At 29.1% G+C, this 26,177-nt stretch overlaps 1 protein-coding gene across 5 annotated transcripts in view; it reads right to left on the bottom strand.

Moving 5' to 3' along the window:
* Positions 1-4,003: 4,003 nt before the first annotated feature.
* The window catches only part of LOC125852109 (delta-amyrin synthase), a 64,513-nt gene continuing 42,339 nt past the window's right edge, over positions 4,004-26,177 (bottom strand). Inside the window, exons 1-19 of one of the 5 annotated variants that reach the window (XM_049531843.1) lie at positions 13,603-13,625; positions 11,654-11,866; positions 9,960-10,145; positions 9,798-9,887; positions 7,946-8,143; positions 7,487-7,571; positions 7,243-7,409; positions 6,876-7,064; positions 6,652-6,765; positions 6,362-6,481; positions 6,164-6,286; positions 5,956-6,054; positions 5,698-5,754; positions 5,489-5,535; positions 5,254-5,397; positions 4,991-5,168; positions 4,772-4,852; positions 4,587-4,670; positions 4,004-4,331 (exon numbers count right to left, since the gene is read on the bottom strand). In XM_049531843.1, coding sequence (XP_049387800.1) covers positions 4,209-4,331; positions 4,587-4,670; positions 4,772-4,852; positions 4,991-5,168; positions 5,254-5,397; positions 5,489-5,535; positions 5,698-5,754; positions 5,956-6,054; positions 6,164-6,286; positions 6,362-6,481; positions 6,652-6,765; positions 6,876-7,064; positions 7,243-7,409; positions 7,487-7,571; positions 7,946-8,143; positions 9,798-9,887; positions 9,960-10,145; positions 11,654-11,851 — 2,283 coding nt within the window. In that variant the 5' untranslated portion in view covers positions 11,852-11,866; positions 13,603-13,625 and the 3' untranslated portion in view covers positions 4,004-4,208. Of the gene's footprint in view, positions 4,332-4,586; positions 4,671-4,771; positions 4,853-4,990; positions 5,169-5,253; positions 5,398-5,488; positions 5,536-5,697; positions 5,755-5,955; positions 6,055-6,163; positions 6,287-6,361; positions 6,482-6,651; positions 6,766-6,875; positions 7,065-7,242; positions 7,410-7,486; positions 7,572-7,945; positions 8,144-8,901; positions 8,992-9,063; positions 9,250-9,797; positions 9,888-9,959; positions 10,146-11,653; positions 11,867-13,602; positions 13,626-26,177 lie in introns of those variants that run through there. The other 4 variants (XM_049531844.1, XM_049531842.1, XM_049531835.1 and 1 more) reach the window with 4 other exon arrangements.

The following is a 26,177-nucleotide window of genomic DNA, read 5'->3' as shown; positions in this document are numbered from 1 at the left end:
TATAATTTTTAAGTGCCTAATAAAATTATTATTTTTCAATTATGACTATATTATATATGAACTGTTTCAACTGGGTTTCAGAATTTAACTTCANTATATATATATATATATATATATATATATATATATATATATATATATAGACAATTTAGGTTTTTACAGTATATTAGACAATTTTTCTATCAACTTTTGATAATTAGTATCGTCTCAAATTATTTTTCATATTTATTTAAAATAATTGTTTTAAATAATTTATTATTTTAAAATTTTAAGATAAAATTAATTATGTTTTTTCCTTTTTACCCTTAATAGCAATTGTTTTTTAAATAGCTAAAATATATCGCAAGACATAATAAAGATAAAATATGTAAAAAAAAATCTAAATTAATATTTTCTTAAGAACGTATAAAACATAAATACAACAGATAATATGAGTTGAAGGAAATAGTTATTACTTTCAATATCCTAGATACTTGAACCCTCTATCAATTAAGCATTCAAGTGAGCGCGAGAATAATTTAGGCTAGATCGTATTTTACCCATAAATATTTATATTAATACCCGAGTTTAATATGAATAGTAATTTTTATTTTATCCATTTAAAATATCACTCACCCAATCAATCTATTAAAATATGAGAAAATTAAACGAGTTGACAAAATATAGATTCATTTTACCGTTACTAATCCTTATTATTAAAATTATGACACTTTTGAAAGTCAATATATTGACTACAATTTACAAGTGTGGAGCTACCTAACTTTACTAAGTGCAATTTTGAATAAAAATCAGTTATAAGTCAACAACCTCCAAATAAATTAGCCATGTGATCCTAATTCCTAGGTTTAGTACAATCCACTTTTTTAGGATATGTACAAATAAATGTATATTACACATATATATTTAGCTTTAAAAATAATAATTAAAAGTTTTCAATCAATTAATAATTCTTATAAAAATTATAAATACACAAGAATACTTCTTATTTTTGAAGCAGAATGAGTGATATATCTTACAAGCATCGATAGAAAATACAAGCAAGAGTTGGAGTTCGAGTATTGAACACAAGCAAAGTTGAAGCTTTTGTTTAACTTAAATAATAGTCCAAGATAATTCATTTGCGGTAAATAATATGATTTGATTTCTATGACGTATACCTAACATGTACATTGAATGTTGTGATCTTATTATCATTAAAATTAGAGCTGTCAATCTGAGATAATTCTCTCCATCTGAACTAACCTATACATATTTTGAAATTTGACGGACTAGGCCGGATTGGTCCATTTATTTTGTGGGCCAGAAAACAGTCATTTCAACCCACAAATACACGGGCTACGGATTGTGCCGAGTTAGTCTACTTTTTAAAAAAATCCATTATTCTTTTTATAATTTTAAAATATTATCATAAATTACAAGTGTGGAGCTACTTAACTTTACTAAGTGCAATTTTGGATAAAAATCAGTTATAAGTCAATAACATCCAAATAAATTAGGCCATGTGAACCTAAGTTTAGTACAATCCACTATTTTAGGATATGTACAAATAAATGTATATTGCATATATATATTTAGCTGTAAAAATAATAATTAAAAGTTTTCAATCAATTAATAATTCTTATAAAAAATATAAATACACAAAAAAACTTCTTATTTTTGAAGCAGAATGAGTGATATATTTGACAAGCGTCGATGAAAAATACAAGCAAGAATTGGAGCTCGAATATTGAACACAAGCAAAGCTGAAGCTGAAGCTTTTGTTTAACTTAAATAATAGTCCAAGATAATTCATTTGCAGTAAACAATATGATTTGATTTCTATGACGTACCTAACTTGTACATTGATTGTTGCGACCTAATTATCATTAAAATTAGAGTTGTCAATATGGACTGACCCACCCCATCTGGGCTAACTCATACAAGTTTTGAAATTTGACGGGCTAGGCCGGGCTGGCCCATTTATTTTGTGGGTTAGAAAACGGTTAGCCCAACCCACAAGTACGTGGGCTACGGGTTGTGCCGAGTCAACCTAATTTTTTAAAAAATATTTTTTTTCTAATTTTTTTAATCAAATTATAATTTTAAAATATTATTATAAATATCGACAGGACAATATTACATGGTGTTCGTGTTACTACTAAATCAAATCCACAAAATAAATTATTTTTATAATATTTATTAAGTTTGATTTCAAGTAAAAGTATAAATAGCTAAATAGAAATAATAACCTAATTGTTTTCTAATGATCATAATAAAACACAAAAAATATGACAATATTTCATCGGTTATGGCCTACATAGTGATTCCCTAAAAAAATTTAGGAAATTTTTCTTTTATGTAGTACATATTTTATAAACATAATTTGTATTTAAATTTTAATATTTAAAACTTTAAATAGATTTTGAGTTTGGACTCTTGTTATTTTTAATACTCTATTTTATTTTTATTTGGTCCACGAGCCGGTCCTACCCATATTTCTCAAGTTCACTAATCAGCAGATTTATTCAGGTTGGGCTAAATTTTTTTTTCTTAAATAGGCTCCAAAAATCTTAGTCCCCATATCATATCACGAGTTAAGTCAGACCGGCCCAACGGGCCTAACCCATATTAACAGCTCTAACTAAACTACTTAAAAATTGATATATTGAATATGATTTTAATTTCTACTTTGGATATTTGTAAGAAAATCAAAGGATCGAGGACTTGTACCTTAATATTAATTAATTAATATCACTCATTGACATTTGACAATTACAAGTGAGGAGCTATACCTAACTTTAATTAGTGCAATTTCTAGGATAAAAATTAGTTATAAGTCATTAACCTTAAAATACTTATTACTTAAATAATATTTAACTTTAAATGTAACACCCATAATTGATTTCTATTTTTTAAAAAAAGATCGAAGAAAAATTCAATTTTAATTGTAACTTGAGGAACTTGTATTAGTTCTCTTTAGTTTAATTCTGGTTTTCTTATGCCTATATCCTCAAGATGAGTAATAACTATTAAGAAATTTTTCAAAAATTTCTATAAATTATTTATTGGAGCAATTATAGATTTGGGGAAACTACTAATCATAAACCGATACTTCTTTTGAACAAAATTTATTTAGTTAAAATGAAATTTGAAATGGATCAATAATAGAAATTTGTTGGCAGATACAAATATAAAAAAATAAATCTGATGTGAGGACTTAATAATTAGTCCTTCCATCACACGACTCTTAAATTCAACATGTAATAAATTTCGAGAAACAAAGTCAAGGTATTTAATTATTTGCCCCATATTTTAAGATGATTCCACCATATGTCTTTGCTTGAAACCACCCAAATATATTGAATTATTGACTAAAGGTTACACGTTGCAATTTTTAAATACCATGTTGTGTCGCAATGAAAAAGACTTGCAACAATTAGAAGAATAATAGATTGCTCCCACACATATTATTTGATTTAAAATTTTGTTTAACTTGTCCATCGGTATGGCTCATTTAATTTGGCAGGTGGCTATTCATATGGATGACAACATAGTACGTCTGTCAAAAAAATATCTGAACTTGGGGAGGGGGAGAGGGGGGCGGGGGTGAACCTTATACATTTAACTATTTGATATTTAGTACTCATTGTTTCGACTAATCTAGAATAATCAGACTAATGATTTGTACTTTGTTGAACTAAAGGCGAATTTAGAATTTAAATTTTATGAATTTAACAATCTCAAGTTAATACTTAATACTATAAAATAATAGTTGAGTTCGACTACGATAACATATCCAATGTAATCTTACAAATTGGGCCTGAAAAGGGTAGGATATACACAAACTTTACACTATCTTTGTGGGGTAGGAAGGTTTTTTCCAGTAGACCTCTGATTCAAAAAAAATGTATCCGACACAAGATTATAAAAAAAAAAAGACAACAAAATAAATGCAATAACAAATAGTAATACACTGGGAAGAATAAGAAACTACGATATAACTAAATAATACTAAAATAAAAATAATAATTGAGTTACAAACAAATATCAAGGGTGGCTATATATAGAATAACAGAAGTACAAATCACTTTCTGTAGAGAATTATAGTGATATTACACATTGTTACATCACTTACATTAACACAACAAACAAACAACAACGGACAACTCGATTCACTAAGCTCCCGCGATGCATGGAATCCGCGGAAGGACTAATTGCATTCTCTATAATTAGTTGTGTTTTAATGGTACTAAGACATTTCTGCGGTATTCTGCCAATCCCCACAATGGAAATATATTTCTATATGCTGCATAGTGCATCATACAGTTCCTCAAGAAAACACCAACTATTTCCTGCACATATTTATAAAGTCAGATAAAAACAATATTTTAATAAAACTGGTTTTAGCAAATCTCTGTTCTTTTAAATATTGTTTTGCCATTTTGAAAGAGATTGTTTCTTTATATTAATTAATCAATATCAATCAAATACAACTAGATTCTAAACTAGTTCGAGTCAAGACTATATGAATCATCTATGTCCGTTTCGTTTAAATCCAGTCTATTTCATTCTAATACTTAATACAGATTAATTTGCGGAGTAATTACCTGCTGTGGGAAGTCACCATCTTCCATCTGAGAATTAATCAACAGCTTTGCTGCGAGGTGGAGGGGCCTCGGATCTCTATCAACCTGTCCAAATGAGGAAGTTGGTAAATAAATCTTGAACAAGAAACTTTTTACTATGATGGTGAATAAATTTAGCATTTTACTAATGGTAACAAGGAATTAACCTGGCCAGAGTGAATCAATCCCATCAATGCCCATGCAGTTTGTACAAGATTCGAGTGTTCTGTTTCAAGCTCTGTATATACCTGTTTGATCAAATACAAAGTTGATCATAGTTGTCTTATGAACAGTCATCTTTATATTTCCTCCTCGAATGGAGCAAGATTCGTGTCTAGAGTTCATGTAACCGACCTTTACATGGCCGTTTTATGCTTTTACATTACCTTGTCAGGACAAGAACGGTAGCTTTCTCCCCAACCACCATCAGACCTTTGTGTTCTTAGAAGAAATTCTACGCCTTTACGAACAGCTGCACAGTTTCTGTACGACAAGCCTACAGCAGCAAGCCCTCCAAGAGCAAACCAGGAAGCATATATGAAGCACACACCCCAGTTACCATACCTGTTGACACGATTAATCATGTCATAATCGATAGAGCAGAAAGGAACTTGCAAGTTCAAGGGCTCACAAGAGAAATATCATATACCATGAACCGTCAGGCTTCTGTACATCTTCAATATATTTAACACCATTATTAATAAAATTGTCAACCTCCTTGGTTCGGTGTCCAGGGTATAGCTTCTTAAAACAAACAAGTGCTTGGATTGCCGAGCTAGTGCACTCAACATGCCTGGAATGACATTGAATCAGTGTGAAGCAGTAAAACGGAGACTAGGAATGGGAAAAAAAAAACTAAAGGGAGAGAGAGAAACAAATCTTACTCATGCTCAATAACAATATCCTCGAAAAATTCAGTAGGATTGAGCAACTGAGAAATACAACAACCAAGAAAATTACTTATTCAGGTTCAGGGAAGATTATAGAAGAGGTCGAAGGTTTTCCAACAACCTTGAAATGAAGCAGATATATAAACTTACTATATTATGAATCTCAAAACTCAAACGATTATTTTACTTGGCAGAGAAGTTACCTCCAAATACTCTGCGGCCCCTGCAGGTTCCCATCCTGCTAAACCCCCATTCTTGCTCTGCAGTTTATTTAAAATAGATCTCATCATTACTAGAAATGAGCCAAATGACGAGTGACTAAATTCAGAAAAAATGAATTCATTTCACAATTCACAGGTAGCCAGGTATTGGATAGGCTTCTCTTGGAATCATTGTACAAGCAGAAAACAACTGCAGATTAAATGACTTAATGATTTGAGGACACATCTTTCAGTGTCTACCTGTAATGAAAGAATAACATTCACCGAGTCATACAGTCGCACTGGATCCATTGCCTCACCAACTAATTCAGGAGGCATTGTAGAGAAGAGAAGGCAGCACTAGATAAACAAAAATAAGAAGATATCAGGTCAATTTACTAGCACTTATCATCATACCATTTTTCAACAATTACAAATTGAAATCTCATTTCATTGAAAAGTTAGGTACCGTTAATGCTTCGGCAGTGCAATCAGATACTTGCCATCCATGATCTTGATCTGCAAAAGCCCATGATCCTTTTGAGATATGCCGATACATACCTTTAAAATCACCAGAAGGATTGTCCTTCACCTGCAAGAAGTCACTTACATTAATAAGGTCCGCAATTTGAAAGAGCTGATATGCTCATGATCTAAACATCCAAACCTGAGATTGTTTTATAAAGTCATGTCCCTTTCTAAGAGTATCAGATATCTCATCATTCATCTCACTGGCCAATAGTGCTTGAATAGCTAAACTAGCATCCCATGATTGACTACCACAACCCTGCAATTCAACAACAAATACTCACCAATTTCAGTAACAAATGTTTGCATCACTTCAAACTAGGAAAAGGGGGCTAGATTTTTTATATTACAAACACACGTTAATTGTAAATGAGCTCCTGTTCTCAACTCATTGTGGTTTGTGAAATAGTACTATTCAGATCTACCAACCTGCATTTTCATTCCATCTTCAGCTACCCATAAATAATCTGGGATCCTAGCAAGATGATTTTTGAAATGATCGCCATTGGGATCCTCAACCCAACAAGCAAGCATACTCAATACCTACACCGTCAAAGTGTTACATTCAGTGTTCTCTAACAATTGAACTATTGTAGTCATTAAGAGAATGCAGGTAATTTATTAGTCTGTCAAAAATGAATTAGTTTCAGTACTTTTTCCACACATCCCATGGTGATGTATCGACTATTCTCGTCTTCGTAGTGTATGTGTTTCATGGTAACTTCAAGAGCTTTATTTCTCAGCTTGTTGAAAGGCCAACGAGTCAATAGAGGCTCGGTACATATGTAGAGACTATCCCACATCAAATCTTGAACCAACGGATGCGGGTAATAAAGATCCTCCTGCAGCAACAAGTTCATGTTTGAGCATTTGTAGAAGATGGTATGATGTAGACACTAACTTCAACACTGAGGACTCGTTTGGTCCGTAGACAAGGTTATACAGGGACAAATAACACCAAACTTCATGTCGGGATTGTTTTTCTTATCTTGGTAATCAAACAACCTTTGAGAGTCATACCTTAGCACATACATGGCGCACTTTTTTCCAGTTAATTTCATCATATGGCTGATCATACAGCTCTTCCCTCAATTGCAAAATGAGAGGTGTGATTGGACCAACAAATCTCTTTCCATAGAGATAAGACATTGGCATGTAGACCGTTCGGCAGTAACACCACATTTTTGCTGCAGTTAAATAACAAGGAATAAAAACATTAACCAACCTGGATGACATGCACGAGGAATAAAAATGTTTAACCAACCTGGATGCACGGGAAGAAAAGATGGAAGAATCCAAAACTCAGGTGGCATTGGATTGGTTCCTACCCATTCGAAAGCTCCAAGAATCTGATTGAAAGAAGGGGAGATTTCTCAGCACAAGAAGACAAGGTTGCTCAGATCCTCCAAAAACATTGCCGCACGCATGTCAGATCTTCAAAAATGCACGACAACATTTTGGAAGAGCAATCGTAAACATAGCACGAAGACATACATGACACTAGAAATTTACTTGAATATAGGAAATGATTAGTTTAAATAATATCAAGCCGTCTATAAGATAATTACAACAGGTTAAAATTCACTAACAATGTGAAAATTTTTGTACATTGTCACTTGTCAGTAAATATACTATCTACTATCTGTTATAACAAGTTAAAATATATGGATAGGATATATAATTTGTACGCTATCAGTGTATATAAGTTAAATAATAGTCATACCGAGAGCCATGTTTTTCCCCAAGAAGGAATGGCGATGACACTACCATGATCAAGAATCCATTTCCTTGCTCTAGCACAAGCATTGTTTACGCCACCATCTGGTCCTACTCCAAGGATCCTCATGCAAATGTAACTCAGAGCTGTACAGAACATAGTACTGTGACCTTCTATGTGCAAACCCCATCCACCATCTTCATTCTGAATAATGCAGAATGCTGTTAGCACGCTGGAAATGAGTTTTAACTTTTATGCACTCACAGTATATATAATATATTGTCTATAGTAATCTTAATTTAGTAACATAAAAATGCTGTAATTACTTATTATAGCCTATCAAAATGCATCAATAGATTCTTTATACAATCAGCATTTGATGATCCGTCGATTTAAATTTGTTTGTCTTGCTTTCCTTTTTGAAACTCTTTAATTCTAACTTTCCACAAGACAATAAAATTAAAGGGCATTTTGGTACATTATACATGGGCATAATACATAAACATGCATTTTAACTTGGCCTCAGTAGACATCTTTCCCTACAATTCTAGTTGTACACAAGTAAACACTTAACATGAATAAAGTTGAACGTAGAACGTTTGAGATGCGAATTGCCACGTAGAATGCGACTGTTTTTACTTATTTAATTTTATACAAGTTTAATTGTCTACTTGTGCACACCCAAAGCAAACTTGGCTTCAACTAATATATATGCCCTCTAACTTTGGGTGTGCACAAGCAAGTACTTAAACTTGTAGAAAATTGAACAAATAAACACATTCATCATACATGGTCGTTATATGTGTTTTATGTTATGTAAGATACGTATGTCTACTTGTTCAATTTTATATAAATTCAAGTGTGTAACTGTGCATATCTAAAGTTGGAGGGCAGTAATGACACCTAAAGTCAAGTTAAAAGGCATATTATATCTATACTCATTGTGGCATTAAGTCATATACCTGGTGACAGTATATATATCGAAGAATTTCCTTCCGATGTTCAGCTGGGAATACAGTATTAAGATGCCCAGTGATATACATACAGATAACCTGAAACAATTTTGGCTTTAGTCCATCCATTTTGTCAAAAAGAATTTTACGAATCGAAATGAAAAATCTTACTAGAGGTGGAAGAAAGTAGAGAGGTCCGGCAGTTTCAGCAGGCCAATGTCCATCAGTAGCCTGTAAAGCTGAGAAGAAATGGACAGCTCTACGCAATGCAATTGTAGCAATTTCATGGCTAATTTCTTCACCTTCTTCTACTTTTACTGCAGAAATTCTCTGTTTGAAATTCTTCTCTCTGAGGAACTGCACAAATATTGTACCTCTTTTAAATTACGCATAATATATAAATAACCCTTAACTCGGCTTCAAATTATAACTTTGATAGTGCACAAAGAAATACTTTAACTATCCAAAATTTAAACAAAAAAAATACTCCAACGTGATATACAAATGCTCCGACTTGGATAAGTGAATCATTCAGTTGTTGCCAACTAACTAAAATAAATACACCTAGATTTTAAAAATATAAAAAATAAATTATAATATAGAATAAGGTGAAACTGAAAACAAATTCATTTTTAGGAAAAAAAATCAGTACCTCTTCTCCTCTTTCTTCTAAAAAAAATCTTAATCTATATTTCTAAAATTCATGCCCGTTATATTCAAATCAAAGAAAAAATTGTTCAAGACATGTGCTGAAATTTCGTATACTTGAGCGGTTACCTATTCTTCTTCCTCAATTTAATCAAGGTTCAACACTTTACAAACAAGAATTCTTCTTTTCGTTAGTTTGAANTAAAAGGCATATTTATATATTATATGTATACTCATTGTGGCATTAAGTCATATACCTGGTGACAGTATATATACCGAAGAATTTCCTTCCTATGTTCAGCTGGAAATACAGTATTAAGATGCCCAGTAATATACATACACATAACCTGAAACAATTTTGGCTTTAGTCCATCCATTTTGTCAAAAGAAATTTTACGAATCAAAATGAAAAATCTTACCAGAGGGGGAAGAAAGAAGAGAGGTCCAGCACTTTCAGCAGGCCAATGTCCATCAGTAGCCTGTAAAGCTGAGAAGAAATGGACAGCTCTACGCAATGCAATTGTTGCAATTTCATGGCTAATTTCTTCTCCTTCTTCGACTTTTACTGCTCCAACTCTCTGTTTGAAATTCTTCTCTCTGAGGAACTGCACAAACATTGTAGGTCTTTTTTAAATTACGCATAATACATAAATAACACCTTTAACTTAGCTTCAAACTATAACTTTGACTTTAACTTTGATAGTGCACAAAGAGACACTTTAACTATTCAAAATTTAAACAAAAAAACACTCGAACGTGATATACAAATGCTCCCTGATACCTAATCAAAGTATTTTTCAGAGATTTTTGTCAAATTCAAGTAGCAATCTGATACCTAATCAAAATGTAAGAAATCTCTTAAGTGTGGATTGAAGTTGTTGATTGAGAGCCTTCGGGCTTAAATTGCATTCGACTTTTACAAGTGTATACTCACACATCTTGCCAAAAAAAAAAAAACTCATTATAGCTTTTTTCACAATAACAAAAAAATAATTAATTGTCACTTGCATTTTGATATATGGATTGATTAAGGATTTAATTGTCTTTTCAATGTTTTTTTTATTGTTGGGCCCCTCGATTTTTGCATCAGACGCACCTAATTTGGGTGTAATCACACATTTTGTCAGGTAGGATCCGAGTGTTTTTTTGTTAAAGTTTTGGATAATTAAAGGGTCTACTTGTGCACTAACAAAATTAAAGGTCAAAATTATAATTTGAAGCCAAGTTAAGAGTCCAATAAATGTATTATGCCTTTAAATTATGATTAATAGGAGTGTTCTATCACAATATTCATACTAATTAATATATAATCATACCTCTTGATAAATGATCTGAAACAGGTAATTAAAAAAATATGGAGAAAAAAATAAAAAATTAATATGCTAAAAGTGAGAAGTAAAAATAAAAATATATATTTGACAACTTTCTACTATTTGTCAATGCTAAGATTTATCCGAAAATTCAAAGGACAGAGAATGGTCTATAAAACTAGTGTGTATCTAATCTATGTAATTAATTACTAAACTAGTGGAATTTCTATAAGGTGCTCAATGCTCATTTATAAATTGCATAATAATTTGCCCTTTAACTTGGCATCATTTCACATTTAACTTGTATACAGTTGAACAAGTAGACACATGGATTATATGTGGTATAATACACATATGACATCGCGTAGGATTCCACATAGAACATATGTATTTATTTATTCAATTTTATACAATTTAAATGTTTATTTGTGCATATTTAAAGTTGGAGAACATAAATATAAACTAAGATCAAGTTAAATGACATATGTATGAATTATGCCTTTATAAATGGTCTATAAAACTAATTCTTTAAGCATTTCAAAATGGCATGAATCAATAAATGGGTCATTATCCAATCTTGAATCAGAATCTAGATGACTTATTAAACAATGAATTAATTCAATATGTCTAATTTTTTGTCGAGTTTTAATTTATTATAATTTGGATATAAAACTAAAACTAAATCTTTTTTTAAAAAATTTAATATATAAAAACATATTAGATAAAAATTGTTATTTAAACATTTTCGTAGATTAATTTCATCATCTTAATCTTTTTATTAAAAAAAAAAGATAGTTGTAGACCTGCATTCTCCAAAGAAGATCGCTATTAGGCTTGACTTTATAACGATTGTTCCAAAATTGCTGACGGGCCTTTTCGATCTCGGCCCGTTCTTCTGTAGTTCCAATATTTGGGTCGAACTCCCACGTTTGTCGTCCAACGTAGTTATTTGTGCTGTATAAATATGCATCTTGCCCTTGAGCAATCGTCAATTTCCACATTCTTGATTTCTTCTTCTACTTAAAAAGGATATCAATGAGAATCTCATATGTAATGTATGTGAATTCAATTATCTAAAGGCGGAGACGACCATATAGGTACAATAAGCGAAATATAATCAATTGAATATTCTTGTAAGCAATTATATGTATTTTTTTAAAACCTTATGTGATATATTTTATTAGTCAGTTTAAAAATGAATGATATATTTCTACATTTAATAACAATTTAACTTCAAACTCTCAATTTTATCTTTAATGAGATTATTCATAGTGATACATACTCCTATATCTTATTTTAGACCACAAATTTTAAAAATTGTTAAACTCCATGTGCCATTAAACACCTTTCTGTAAATTGGTATTAAGTGAATACAATATATATAGAAAAGAGTCATAATTTTTAGTTTATATGTTTTTATATCACTTGTTTCAATTTATTACATTCTTGATAAATTATTCATACACATAACTAATTACTATTTTTTTTATAAATACAAATATAATTTTGAGCTAAAATTATTAAATTTCGATGAATCTGTAACTATAACATTTGTTTTGCCCTTCCATGTAGATTAAAATTTACTTTTCTTATACAAAGATTGCACCACCCCTTTTTCATCAAACCACTAATAGGAGGATAGACATATAAAAAAAAAGTAACCCTCTTAAGCAGTTTTCACCTTTTTTACTCTCTTAATAATTTAAAGAGAAAATACATCAAATTACTCCTTAACATGACAATAAAATTTACTTTAGCACTTTAACTATAGGAGCATTTAAATATCTGTTTGACAACTTTCACTCTAACACTACAATTTCAAGTGTGAAAGTGCATTACACAAGTGCCTTGTCAGTGCCACATCAATACCACGACAAAGCCACGTAAAAATTATATTTAAGTTTATTTTTTAAAAAAAAAATTAAGGGAAAAAGGACAAATATACCCCCGAACTATCGTAAATGGTATGTAGATACCCTTCATCATACTTATGGGACATTGTTGCCCCTCCCATCCAAAAACTAGGACATATATGCCCTTCACTCTAATGGAAGACTAAATAGGGGCACATGTCGTTGGATAAGTTAATGACATGTGTATGTTCGTTAGTATAAAGTGTATATAAGCTTTAGTTTTTGGACGGCAAGGGTATCAATGTCCCAAAAGTATGACCGAGGGTATCTGCATACCATTTACAATAGTTCGAGGTAATTGAAAAATATCTTTTACACCACGATTGGAAAACATCAAACAACGAATCACCCAAAAAGGAGAAGTGGTGGGGTGGTTGGGTGGTGTATTTTGAAGAAGGAAAAAGGGGATGGGGGGCTTCAAAGAAAGAGAAAGAGCTAGGGTAGGGTGGGTTTTAATATATATATATATATCTATTTTTTTAATAAAATATCTACACATATATATCACTGGATCACTTTTTTCTATTTTTTTTATATACACGTCTTCAATTAATTCTTTAAAAGTCATGTCAATTTTTTGGGTGAAATTAAATTTAATTGAAATTTTTTAAAGGGGTTTTTAAACGTCTAAGTTTTGTTATCAAGTTCAAAAATGATTTAATGCATTTCTTTAATACAAACTTACAATCTTAAAATTGAAAGTGAGAAATACCTATCAACTAACTGAATATCTCTTATTGGCTCTAAATGTACAATAATTTTTCAAGCAAAATACTAAAGATGAAGTGATCACAAAAATGTTTTGTTAAAAAAGAGAGAGAGAGAGAGTAAAAACTAACCAAGTGTGGTAGGTTGAAAGAGAAGAAATAATAAATTTTGTTTGTGTGGAAAAAATGAGTGATCTATGCAACTATTTATACAAAAAAATAAAGGATTTTTAGTTGTTTTTTTTGTCATTATTATTATTATTATATAAGAGTCATAAAAGGTCGGCAATGACTACGAGGAGTTGTACAGTGAGCAATATAAATCTATATATCTATATAAAGTCGAATTTAGAAAAGTTGATGTGACATCTCTCTATGATCACCATTTTATTTTATCTTTTTCCTCAATTTTTTGATTTTTTAAATTCATTTCTTAATATAACAATCTACTAAATACCTCTAATGCATCTATTAACCTAAAATTAAAGAGGATGATGAAAAATTTTAAGGGAAAAGAGTTTGAAATATATCTAAACTTTGACCGAAATTGCAGTAACGATACCAAACTTTGGAAAGGACATTTTATCCCCTACACTATTTAATAGTATATTTTAAATGTATATATATGTCCACATGGACATTGTAAATATTACATAATTATAAATAATAACGTGTTCACGTGGACACATATATACCTTTTAAATACATTATTAAATAGTGCAGGGGGTAAAAGGTATTCCATAAAGTTTGGTATCGTAATAACAATTTCGACAAAAGTTGAAATATTTTTCAGACCCTTTTTCCAAATTTTAACATAAAGAATATATATATATAAACCCAAATCTAGAAAAGTTGATGTGGCATCTCTCTATGGCAACCATTTCATTTTATCTTTATCCTCAATTTTTTGATTTTTTAAATTCATTTCTTAATATAATAATCTATTAAATACCTCTAATGCATCTATTAACCTACAATTAAAGAGGATAATGAAAAATTTTAACATAAAGAATATATTTATTGTTGCAATAGAAAATGAATAGTTGTAACCGTTTTGTAATCACCCAATTAAAAAAGTATAAAAAAATATGTAGGAGATCACATAATCTGTAAGTAACTTGACAAAATAGAAGAATCATTGGAAGAGAAGATTTACTACTTCAGGTAAATTAATTTTTTGAAAAGTTTTACTACCTTAGACAGATCAAATTTTTGATTTGTTTGTACAAATAAAACTAGGCTGGAGAGCACATATATATTCTGAAGGTAAATTGACGGTTTAAGTCATCTACAACCCCTTAAAGTTGTCCGCATAATTCACTTGGACACCTCAACTAGGACTCGTACTTATTGAACACCTAAATTGTTCAAAACATATATACCTATTAAACACAAAACGCTGATGTGGCGAAATAAGTGTAACTCACTGCTGTTGAGCGCATGAATGAACTTTTTTTTAAAATTTTTAAAAATAAATTAGTGTTTATTTTCTTGACACTTGGCATGTATTAATTAAATAACTAAAAACTCATCTAATTAAATATTTATCTCTTTATTTATAAAAGAAAATAACCCCACACCCACGTACAAGTCCTCTTCTTCTTCTTCAACCCACCATTTTAAAGACTTCAAATTCTTTGCCTTTTGCTTTGTTCTTCTTCTTTTTTTTTTTTTTTTCATTTTTCGTTATAAACAAACTATTTGAATTTGCAAGAAGAAGGAAAATAATCGGACCATTGGAGTTAAAAAGTTAGCCGACATTCATGCATCTCTATTTTCAATAACTCCGATCAAGCAACCATCACCATTTATTAAACTTATTAAAAATGGTATAAAAATTTGATATTCTTTTGATTTCTCTTCATCATCGATTTTGAAATAATTTATCGACATCGATTATTTTCACAAAAATCTCAATAATCACAGGAAGAATAGAATACAATGGGTGACAGGGAAAGAAAAAAAAAGGCAAAAGATTAGGTGGGTGTATTAGGGCTGGTGGGAGATATTTTCTTTTTTGTTATTGGTAAGGAATCATGGTAGAGTGACGGGGAAGAAGATGAAGAAGAAAGGGCAATGGATTAAGTGGGGGGAGAAATTTAATGGATTAAGTGGAGGAGAAATTTTCTTTTTTATTCTTTTTTCAATTAAATTTTTCTAGATTATTAAAGGCTGAAAATATTTTTCATTTTTCAAAATTAAAAACTTGGATCCATGTGCCACGTGTTGTAATTCTATTCGTGATTTTTTCAAGAAAATGTGTGTGAATTACACGCACAATATTTGTAAAGCTAGTTGTCATTTTATGTTCAATAGATAAATATTCGCTAATATTAAAGTGTCTAATAGGTAAGAGTCATAGTTGAGGTGTCTAAATGAACTATGTGGACAACTTTAAGGGGTTGTGGATGACTTAAGCCTAAATTGACAAAATGAAAGAATCATTGTAAGAGCAGATTTACTCCTTCAGGTAAATTGATTTTTTGCTTTATTTGTGTAAATAAACATTATGCGTGAGATGAAATCAAGAACTCATAGCAAGAGATGATTTACTAGCTCAGATAATTAAATAAATAAAAATTGATATGTTTGTATGAATAAATTCGTTAAAATATACATGTGTAGATTTGACCATTTTATGCCAACAAGAATTACAACAAGCGGATCTAGCAAAATAAGAATGAAATCCTATTTAATAATTCAATATACTTGAAGATCGAAAAACATCAAAATGTCTTCTAACATTCAACTTGTGAACCGTAGAAATGATGCCACCATGAAATATTAATTCTCTCATTCTATTCTTTTTGATTTACAAATAACGACAAAGCTCTTTGAAAACTAATTTAGAGATGTGAAGTAGAGATCTCATAATGAACAAAAAATTCGCCGACTCCTTCACTTTGTCTCTTTTTCTAATGATGATGGAATGTTATCTCTTCATGAAAAGAGAAAGAGATAGTATCTCAAAATTCTTTCAAAGATATTGATGTAAGAAGAAAAATCATGTCATAATCATTTTTCTTTAAAATAAAAGACTTTTGAAAGGATTTTGCACTATAATTCCTTCTACAAGAAAATATATATTGAGAAGAAAAAAATCATTTTGATTGAGAAACTTATAGAAAGAATGATAAGTGGTTCAAGGGCAAGAAGAATTATTTAGAGAGAGAATAATTTATTTATGAAATTTCTATTAAATTAGGAAGGAATAAGGAGAAATGTATATTCTAATTCCTTTTTCATCCCTTTAAAACGTCTTTTTATTCCCCCTCCCTTAAAAACGCTTTTTGTTGAATTTTTCCTTATTTATCTTTAATTAAAGTTTGTTTATTTTCTTTTATATATTTTCAATTGAAGTTTTTTTATTTTCTTTTATATATCTTTAATTAAAGTTTATTTCTTAAAATTATATATATATATGATGTGACATTTTTTTGGGCATGGGATTTTATATATATTTTTGTAGTCCTTTTGTTTTTAAATTTTATATTATTTTTTAAATTTTAATAGACTAAAAATTTCACTTTCAAATTTTATTGAATATCAAAGTGACCATATTTAATTTCATTCATCATCAATCATTCTATTAATTTTTTTACTTCCTTACCTTAATTTGATCATTACTCTCATTTATCATTTCCTTAAATCACTTTTTTTTTTTACTTTTTTTTTTATTTATTTATCTATAAGGTATTGAAATAATATGGAAAGTTATAAAAAAAATTGATCCTCTTTTTTGATAAAAAAGAATAATATGATAGTTTGAAAATGAATGAGAAGGCAAGGCATGAAATTGAGTAAAAAGAAGGAAAAGAAAAAAAAGGAAAAAATAATAATTAAAAATACTACCATAAAAGAAAACACAAAAAAGGAAAGGGAGTTATACGTTACTCTTTGTTTTATTTTGTTTTACTAATTACATCATTCTCTTTCTATTTTTTATTTAACATTAAAATAGAAAAAAATTATAAAAATATATGAACTAAACTTTCAAAGAATATTTTTTATTTTTATTAACATAGCACATAAATAAAAAAAATATTTTAAAAATCAAGAATAGGAGAGAAAAAATTAATTATAATTCTTGATCAAAGAAATATTTTTCATATAAATTTTATAGATAAAAAAAATAATAAAGAATAGAAATTTCATAAACAATATTAAATTATGATAATAAGAAAGAGAGATGAATAAAAAAAAAACTTGGGAAACTTTAAAAATAAAAGGTAGAAAGAAAAAGTAATAAATTGTAATAATGTGAGGAGAGAGATAAATAAAATATTTGATTTTTTTTAATTTTTAACTAATTTTTTAGATTAAAAGATAAATAATTGTAAAGAAGAAAATTTTTGTGAATAATAATAAGAATAAATTATGATGATAACGAGGAGAGATAATAAAATTTTCATTTTTAAAAAAACTATAAAAATAGAAGGTAAAAAAATGAAATTGAAAATAATAATAAATTATAGTAATGATGAGGAGAGATGAAAAACAATAAATTGAACATGGTAAGAAGATAAATAAATAAGATAAATATATTTATCATAATTTCTACTATATTATAAAAGAGAGTTTAGGCCCATGTATAATATATAATATTCAAGATTGGGACTTTTCCCAATCTTGAATATTATATATTATACTTATGGGACTTTTAAAATTCTATTTTATACCCAAGTATAATTTATAATATTCAAGATTGGGACTTTCTTGAATATTATATATTATATTTATTATATAGTAGAACTTATATATATTATATATTATTATATTATACTATTCTACTTTCTACTTTTCTATTTCTATTTCTATTCNTTATCAAGTGCCTCTAGACAGAGATAATATACATGGGTCCATTATGTTTATAGCATTTTAATTTTATTATCCATTATAAATTTAAAATATCAAGTTATTATCAATTTCATTCATAGTTTGTGGACTCTATTTGTCATTCAAGCTTCACTAAATGTTATGAACATACTATACCGATAAAAATCTAAATTTCCACAAGTTTTATGTTGTTTTTTTTTTTTTTTGGTTGAAAAAAGAAATATTATATATATTAGTTATTCATCCATACAAGTCAGGTGGCCAAAAGTAGTACTGCAACCTACAACTATATCTATATTAGTAGTAGTACATTTATCCGACATAGAACTTGTTAGTTCATTTACAACAAAAGGAATCCCCTTCTTATCTTCTTCACAAGTTTTATGTTCAATCAAATGTAATAGTAATATTTTTTTATTTGATCCAATAATTTTTCTTTCAAGGGAAAAAGGGTTTGATATATCCCTTAATTTTGTCATTTAGAGCTGATATACCCCTCATTCTAAAAGTGGTTCATATATACCCCTATTGTTACACAAATGACTCATATATACCCTTTTCCTCTAATGAAAGCAAAAAAAAATTAATTTTGAATTAATTTTTAATATTTTCTTATTAAAAAAATAATCCATGTAGGGATATATTTTATCCTTCTCACGCTTTTTTATTACTTTTTTAATTCAACGGCTAATTTGAATTTATTGTTTTGATGGCCAATTTTATTCTTTTCACTTATTTACAATAGCAAAAAATGTAGTTTAATTTTTTTTTCTGTTTTTTTCCATTCACACTTCTTTCTTTTTATTTCTCTTATTTTACACTAAAGAATGAAAAAAATTGAAATAAGAATAAGAAACTCAAATAATAATCAAAGAAGTCAAAAAATAATTTATGTGTGAAAAAGATCAAATACATAATTTTCTAAAATATTATAAATAAAAAAAATAATTTAAAATTAATTTTATCACTTTTATAACGGTAGGGGTATAGGTGAGCCACTTTTGTAATGGTGAGGGGATATATGTGTGCCAATTTTGTAACGGAAGGGGCATATACGAGACACTTTTATAACGAGGGTATATCAGTTCTAAATAACAAAGTTGGGGATATATCAAGACTTTTTCCCTTCTTTCAAACTTATTTTATATATAACTATAATTCATTTTACAAAAAAAAAACTTTATTAAAGACTTTATCAATTAAATGTAAATAGAAAACTTACAAACATAACTTATGATTTGAAACTACATGTAATGATTTTTCACTGGAGACATTAATGACATATACTTTTAACTAAGTATCATCTAACCACGATCAAAATGTAAAACTAATATTTAATATTCTAACAAAATTAAAATATTATTTCAATAAATTTCATTTTCATCTTTAAGATAGGCAACATAAACGTATTTTTACTCGAAGTTTTATTATTTTGTGATATACAAAAAAAAATTAAATAGAAATGTTGTTGCGTGTTAGATAAAAATGGTATTTTTTTATTATTATTTAATAAGATGAATTAATTATTTGACTTAATATTAATAGCTTATTAAATTTGCCAGTAAATTTTGTTTCGACACTCTAACAACGACTTGTTCCAATTAAACACCCAAACACACGATAAAGTATTCATATTAGACATCTTTGGTTTAGATTTTAAGGGAAAAAATTGTGCGCATGTTCACAAACGCCTAATAGCTATATTTATCCTAGGCTTAAGTCATCAACGGCCCCTTAAAGATGTCCACATAATTCACTTAGACACCTCAACTAGAATCATTACCTATTAGACACTTTGATATTAAGGAATATGTATCTATTGAACATAAAACGAAAACTTTTTTAAAAAATATTCTGCGTGTAATTCACGCGCATTGTCTTAAAATAATGACAAATAAAATTACGACACATGGCACATGACCAGTTTAGCAATAAAATATAATTTTTCAATTTTAAAAAATGAAAAATACTTTCCCGCCTTTATTTATTAATCACAAAAAGATTAAAAAAGAATATCTCCCCCAACCTCCACCTAACCCTTTGACCTTTCTTCTTCCTTCTACGCCGCCATCAATTTCACCATTGATAACCAACATAACAAAAATAAAAATCTTCGACTCAAATTCATTCTCCTATCATCCGTTATTCTCTATTCATTTAGAGATTTTTGTGAAAATAAATGGACTGGTGCATGGGTATGGGTGGGGGGTGGGGTGGGGTTGTTATGAAGAGATTAATGTCGATCTAATATTATTTAGTTAATGCATCTCCACTGTTAAAAAATAGGTACCAATTTATCAAAAAATAAACAAAAGCTAAAATTAGACTCTATTCACATGCTAAGTAGCAGTGATATACACTTATTTTGCCATATCAGCATTTTGTGTTTAATAGACACAGATTTTGAAGAATTTAGGTGTTCAATAGGTACAAGTCCTAGTTGAAATGTCTAAGTGAATTATGAGGACAACTTTAAGGAACTGTCGATGATAATTTTACTAATAGTAGTAAAAAGGAAAATAAAAGAATATAGAAATAGGTGTGGCGAGGACGATGACAAAAAAGGATTTAGGCAGTGAGGAAATGGGGAAGAAGATATTGGACGATATTGGAATTGGGGAAGAAGATACAGTTAGGGATTAATTTTTTTATGCTGAGATTTTTGCTCCACTTTTTAAATGTTTACATGTAATTTTGTGATTGGCTTGTTAATAAATTGTGTTGGCTTCACGTGCTTTTCAGGTGTGTATTACACCTATGATGCCATGCCATGCCATTAAAACGTATTTAATAGGTACTCCCTCCGTCCCTTTTTAGTTGTCCATTTTAGAAATGACACACAGATTAAGGCAACAATGATTAGCACAGTGAAGTTACAATTTTACCCTTATGACAACTTTTCACTTCAAAATTACAACCACTTATTTGAATTCAAGTGAAATAAATTGGAGGGAAACGACATACACTTTTACAATTTTCAAGAAGTGTAAATAAGGGTATAATAAGAAAAAATTTGTTGTCCTTTCTTGATTTGTCAAAATGGACAACTAAATAGGGACAACTAAAAAAGGAAATATGGACAAATAAATAGGGACGGAGGGAGTATATTTTTTGAACAAGAAAGGTGTTCAATAGAAACACCTTTTAATTGAAGTATTTAAATAAAATATGCAAACAATTTTAAGTGGTTGTAGATGACTTAAGCCAAAATATAATCGACCACGTACACATACAATTAAAGATTGTAATGTTGGACCTGTTAACGGATCTTTTCATATCTAGTATGTGAATTCAATGTACTTGCCTACTTATGCACACGTAGCAACAAAATTGGGGCCACTTGAATATTGCACATGTTACTTGCAATTGTGGGCTCCATGTATGTTTGTAATTTATTTTGTTCGATTTTATTTGTTCATTTTAAATTTTATACGCCTCTTAAATTATGATTAATATAAGTATTTCTATCCCGATATTTAAATTAATTAATATATAATCATACATCTTGAAAATTGATTTGAAATAAGTAACTAGGATAAAATATGAAAAAAAAAAGTTTTATATGCTAAAAGTGAGAAGTAAAAATAAAATATATTTTTAATATAGTGAACAAATAGATGTACGTTATAGGGAGTATTTGGCAATTTTCTACTATTTATAAAAGAGAGTTTAGGCCCAAATATAATATATAATATTCAAGATTGGGAAAATCCCAATCTTGAATATTATATATTATACTTGTGGGACTTTTAAAATTCTATTTTTCTACCCCAAGTATAATATATAATATTCAAGATTGAGACTTTCTTGAATATTATATATTATGTTTATTATATAGTAGAACTTGGACATAAACTCTCTTTTAAAATAATATACTAGATTTAACATAAATGGTATGTTTTGGGGCTAATAACGAAGTTTTTGAAGCGATTGTTTGCGTGGATAAAGGAATAAGCTTTTTTATCACAAACCTGTACTTTCTTTGACGCTATTCAAGGCACAATAAAACTACCCACATACAACATTTTTGAACAATTTTATGTTGTCAATTATCACGATTTAATTTTAAAAATCAGTCAATTTTTTTTTCTGTTTTTTTAATAAATATTTTAAGTTATCAATTATCACGATTTATTGNTTCGACACTGTAACAACGACTTGTTCTAATTGAACACCCAAACACACGATAAAGTATTCATATTAGACGTCTTTGGTTCAGATTTTAAGGGAAAAAATTGTGCACATGTTCACAAACGCCTAATAGCTATATTTATCCTAGGCTTAAGTCATCAGCGGCCCCTTAAAGTTGTCCGCATAATTCACTTAGACACCTCAACTAGAATCATTACCTATTAGACACTTTAATATTAAGGAATATGTATCTATTGAACATAAAACGGAAACTTTTTTAAAAAATATTATGCGTGTAATTCACGCGCATTGTCTTAAAATAATGACAAATGAAATTACGACACATGACACAGGACCAGTTTAGCAATAAAATATAATTTTTCAATTTTAAAAAATGAAAAATACTTTCCAGCCTTTATTTATTAATCACAAAAAGATTAAAAAAGAATATCTCCCCCAACCTCCACCTAACCCTTTGACCTTTCTTCTTCCTTCTACCCTGTGAACCCTACCAGCTGCCATCAATTTCTCCATTAATAACCAACATAACAAAAATAAAAATCTCCGGCTCAAATTCATTCTCCTATCATTCGTTATTCTCTATTCATTTAGAGATTTTTGTGAAAATAAATGGACTGGTGCATGGGTATGGGTGGCCAGGTGGGGGGTGGGGTGGGGTTGTTATGAAGAGATTAATGTCAATCTAATATTATTTTTTTAATTATTTAGTTAATGCATCTCCACTGTTAAAAAATAGGTACTAATTTATCAAAAATTAAACAAAAACTAAAATTGGACTCTATTCACATGCTAAGTAGCAGTGATATACACTTATTTTGCCATATCAGTGTTTTGTGTTTAATAGACACAGATTTTGAAGAATTTAGGTGTTCAATAGGTACAAATCCTAGTTGAGGTGTCTAAGTGAATTACGAGGACAATTTTAAGGGACTGCTGATGATAATTTTACTAATAATAGTAAAAAGGAAAATAAAAGATTATAGAAATAGGTGTGGCGAGGACGATGACAAAAAAGGATTTAGGCAGTGAGGAAATGGGGAAGAAGATATTGGACGATATTGGAATTGGGGAAGAAGATACAGTTAGGGATTAATTTTTTTATGCTGAGATTTTTGCTCCACTTTTTAAATGTTTAGATGTAATTTTGTGATTGGCTTGTTAGTTAATTGTGTTGGTTTCATGTGCTTTTCAGGTGTGTACTACACCTATGATGCCATGTTATCAAAACGTATTTAATAGGTATATGTTTTGAACAAGAAAAATGTTCAATAGAAACACCTCTTAATTGAAGTATCTAAATAAAATACACGAATAACTTTAAGTGATTACGAATGACTTAAGCTAAAATATAATTGACACGTACACATATACAATTAAAGATTGTAATGTTGGATCCATTAACGAATCTTTTCATATCTAGATAGGAATTCAATGTACTGGCTTACTTATGCACACGTAGCAACAAAATTGGGGCCACTTGAATATTGCACATGTTACTTGCAATTGTGGGCTCCATGTATGTTTGTTCTTTATTTGTTCGTTTTTATTTGTTTATTTTAAATTTTATATGCTTCTTAAATTATGATTAATATAAATATTTCTATCCCGATATTTAAATTAATTAATATATAATTATACATCTTGAATAATGATTTGAATGAGTAATTAGGATAAAATATATATAAAAAAGTTTATATGCTAAAAGTGAGAAATAAAAATAAAATATAGTTTTAATATAGTGAACAAATAGACGTACGTATAGGGAGTATTTGGCAATTTTCTACTATATGTCAATGATAAGATTTACTCAAAAATTCAAAGGACAAAGAACTGTATTTTTTTTTTAGCAATTTCGTGTTCTTTTTGTCAACATAGAAATAAAAAAATATTGCTTCTCTGGTCGCCCATTTCCTTTAACTTCTAAGTTATTTGTCTGCTTCCAAGAAAGGACTTTTTCTCGTTTTAACTTATTTGCCTTATTATTTCTTTTTTCAATCTGTTAGACATCTTTTAATATAGTCCTTCATCACACGACTCTCAAATTCATCATGTGATAAATTTCGAAAAATAAAGTCAAAGTATTTAATTATTTGCCCCATATTTTGAGTTGCTTCCACCATATGTCCTTTGCTTGAAACCACACAAATATATTGACTAAGGGTGTGTTTGGTACAAAGGAAAATGTCTTCCTAAAAAATGTTTTTTGGAAAAATCAGTACATCTTTGACTTATTTTCTTATGTTTGGTTGGTGAGTAGAAAATATTTTTCGANTCACTGATTCTTGAAGTGAATCTATCGTAAAAATACTATAAATCATGATAATTGACAACATAAAATATTTCAAAAATGTTGTATGTGGGTAGTCTTATTATGCCTTAAATAGCGTCAAAGAAAGTACAGGTTTGTGATAAAAAAACTTATTCCTTTATCCACGCAAATAATCGCTTCAAAAACTCGATTATTAGCTCCAAAATATACCATTTATATTATTGAACTCGTGCACAGCACGGACAACATTATCTAGCGTCAATGATAAGATTTACTCAAAAATTCAAAGGACAAAGAACTGTATTTTTTTTTAGCAATTTCGTGTTCTTTTTGTCAACATAGAAATAAAAAAATATTGCTTCTCTGGTCGCCCATTTCCTTTAACTTCTAAGCTATTTGTCTGCTTCCTAGAAAGGACTTTTTCTCGTTTTAACTTATTTTCCTCATTATTTCTTTTTTCAATCTGTTAGACATTTTTTAATATAGTCCTCATCACACGACTCTCAAATTCATCATGTAATAAATTTCGAAAAATAAAGTAAAGTATTTAATTATCTGCCCCATATTTTGAGTTGCTTCCACCATATGCTTTGCTTGAAACCACACAAATATATTGATTAAGGGTGTGTTTGGTACAAAGGAAAATGTCTTCCTAAAAAATATTTTTTGGAAAAATCAGTATATCTTTGACTTATTTTCTTATGTTTGGTTGATGAGTAGAAAATATTTTTCGAAAAAACTTTTTGGTGTTTCATTTATGAACAAAAAAGGGTCATATTTGCCCTTGTACTCTTAGAAAATGATTATATTTGCCCTTCGTCATACTTTTTTGATATATTTGCCTCTTCCATCCAACTTTAGGTACATATTTACTCTTGAACGGTTAAGTCTCATATCCTCACTTTTAGTATCATATGTGGCGTGCCTACATGGATATATATATATTTATTTAAATTTTTCTTCTAATTTAATTATTATATCCAACCCAATATTATACACATCCATTTAACCCACAAAATCCGAACTCCTAATACTTAATTTCATTATCACTTTTCCTTGGAGAAAATCACGTTCTTTAACTGAGAAACAGTCGAGAGTTCCTTTATTTACAGAAACTGGAACTCTACTCCTCTGTAGAAAACTGTGAAAATATGATTTTGTTTGGGAATATCTCAGGGTACATTGCTTGTTTGTTTGTTTGTTTGAGAGAGTAAAAAATGCTTCAGTTTTACTTGATTTCTGTTTTCCTCTTCCTCGAGTTCATGATGATGGTGATGGGAAGGACAACAGTTTGGGTAGAAGGACATATTCCATATGTATATCCAAGTCGCAACAGGAATTACTAAATAAGCATTAGGAATTGAGTTTGTGGGTTAAATTGAATGGGTATAAATTATAATAATTAAATTAGAAGAAATTTTTAATAGAAAAAGTAAATATATTCATGTAG

Source organism: Solanum stenotomum, unplaced genomic scaffold (assembly GCF_019186545.1).
Source record: "Solanum stenotomum isolate F172 unplaced genomic scaffold, ASM1918654v1 scaffold32535, whole genome shotgun sequence".
NCBI lineage: Eukaryota > Viridiplantae > Streptophyta > Magnoliopsida > Solanales > Solanaceae > Solanum > Solanum stenotomum.
The sequence above is the reverse complement of the archived record's forward strand: the minus strand, read 5'-3'. Positions and strand labels throughout refer to the sequence as shown.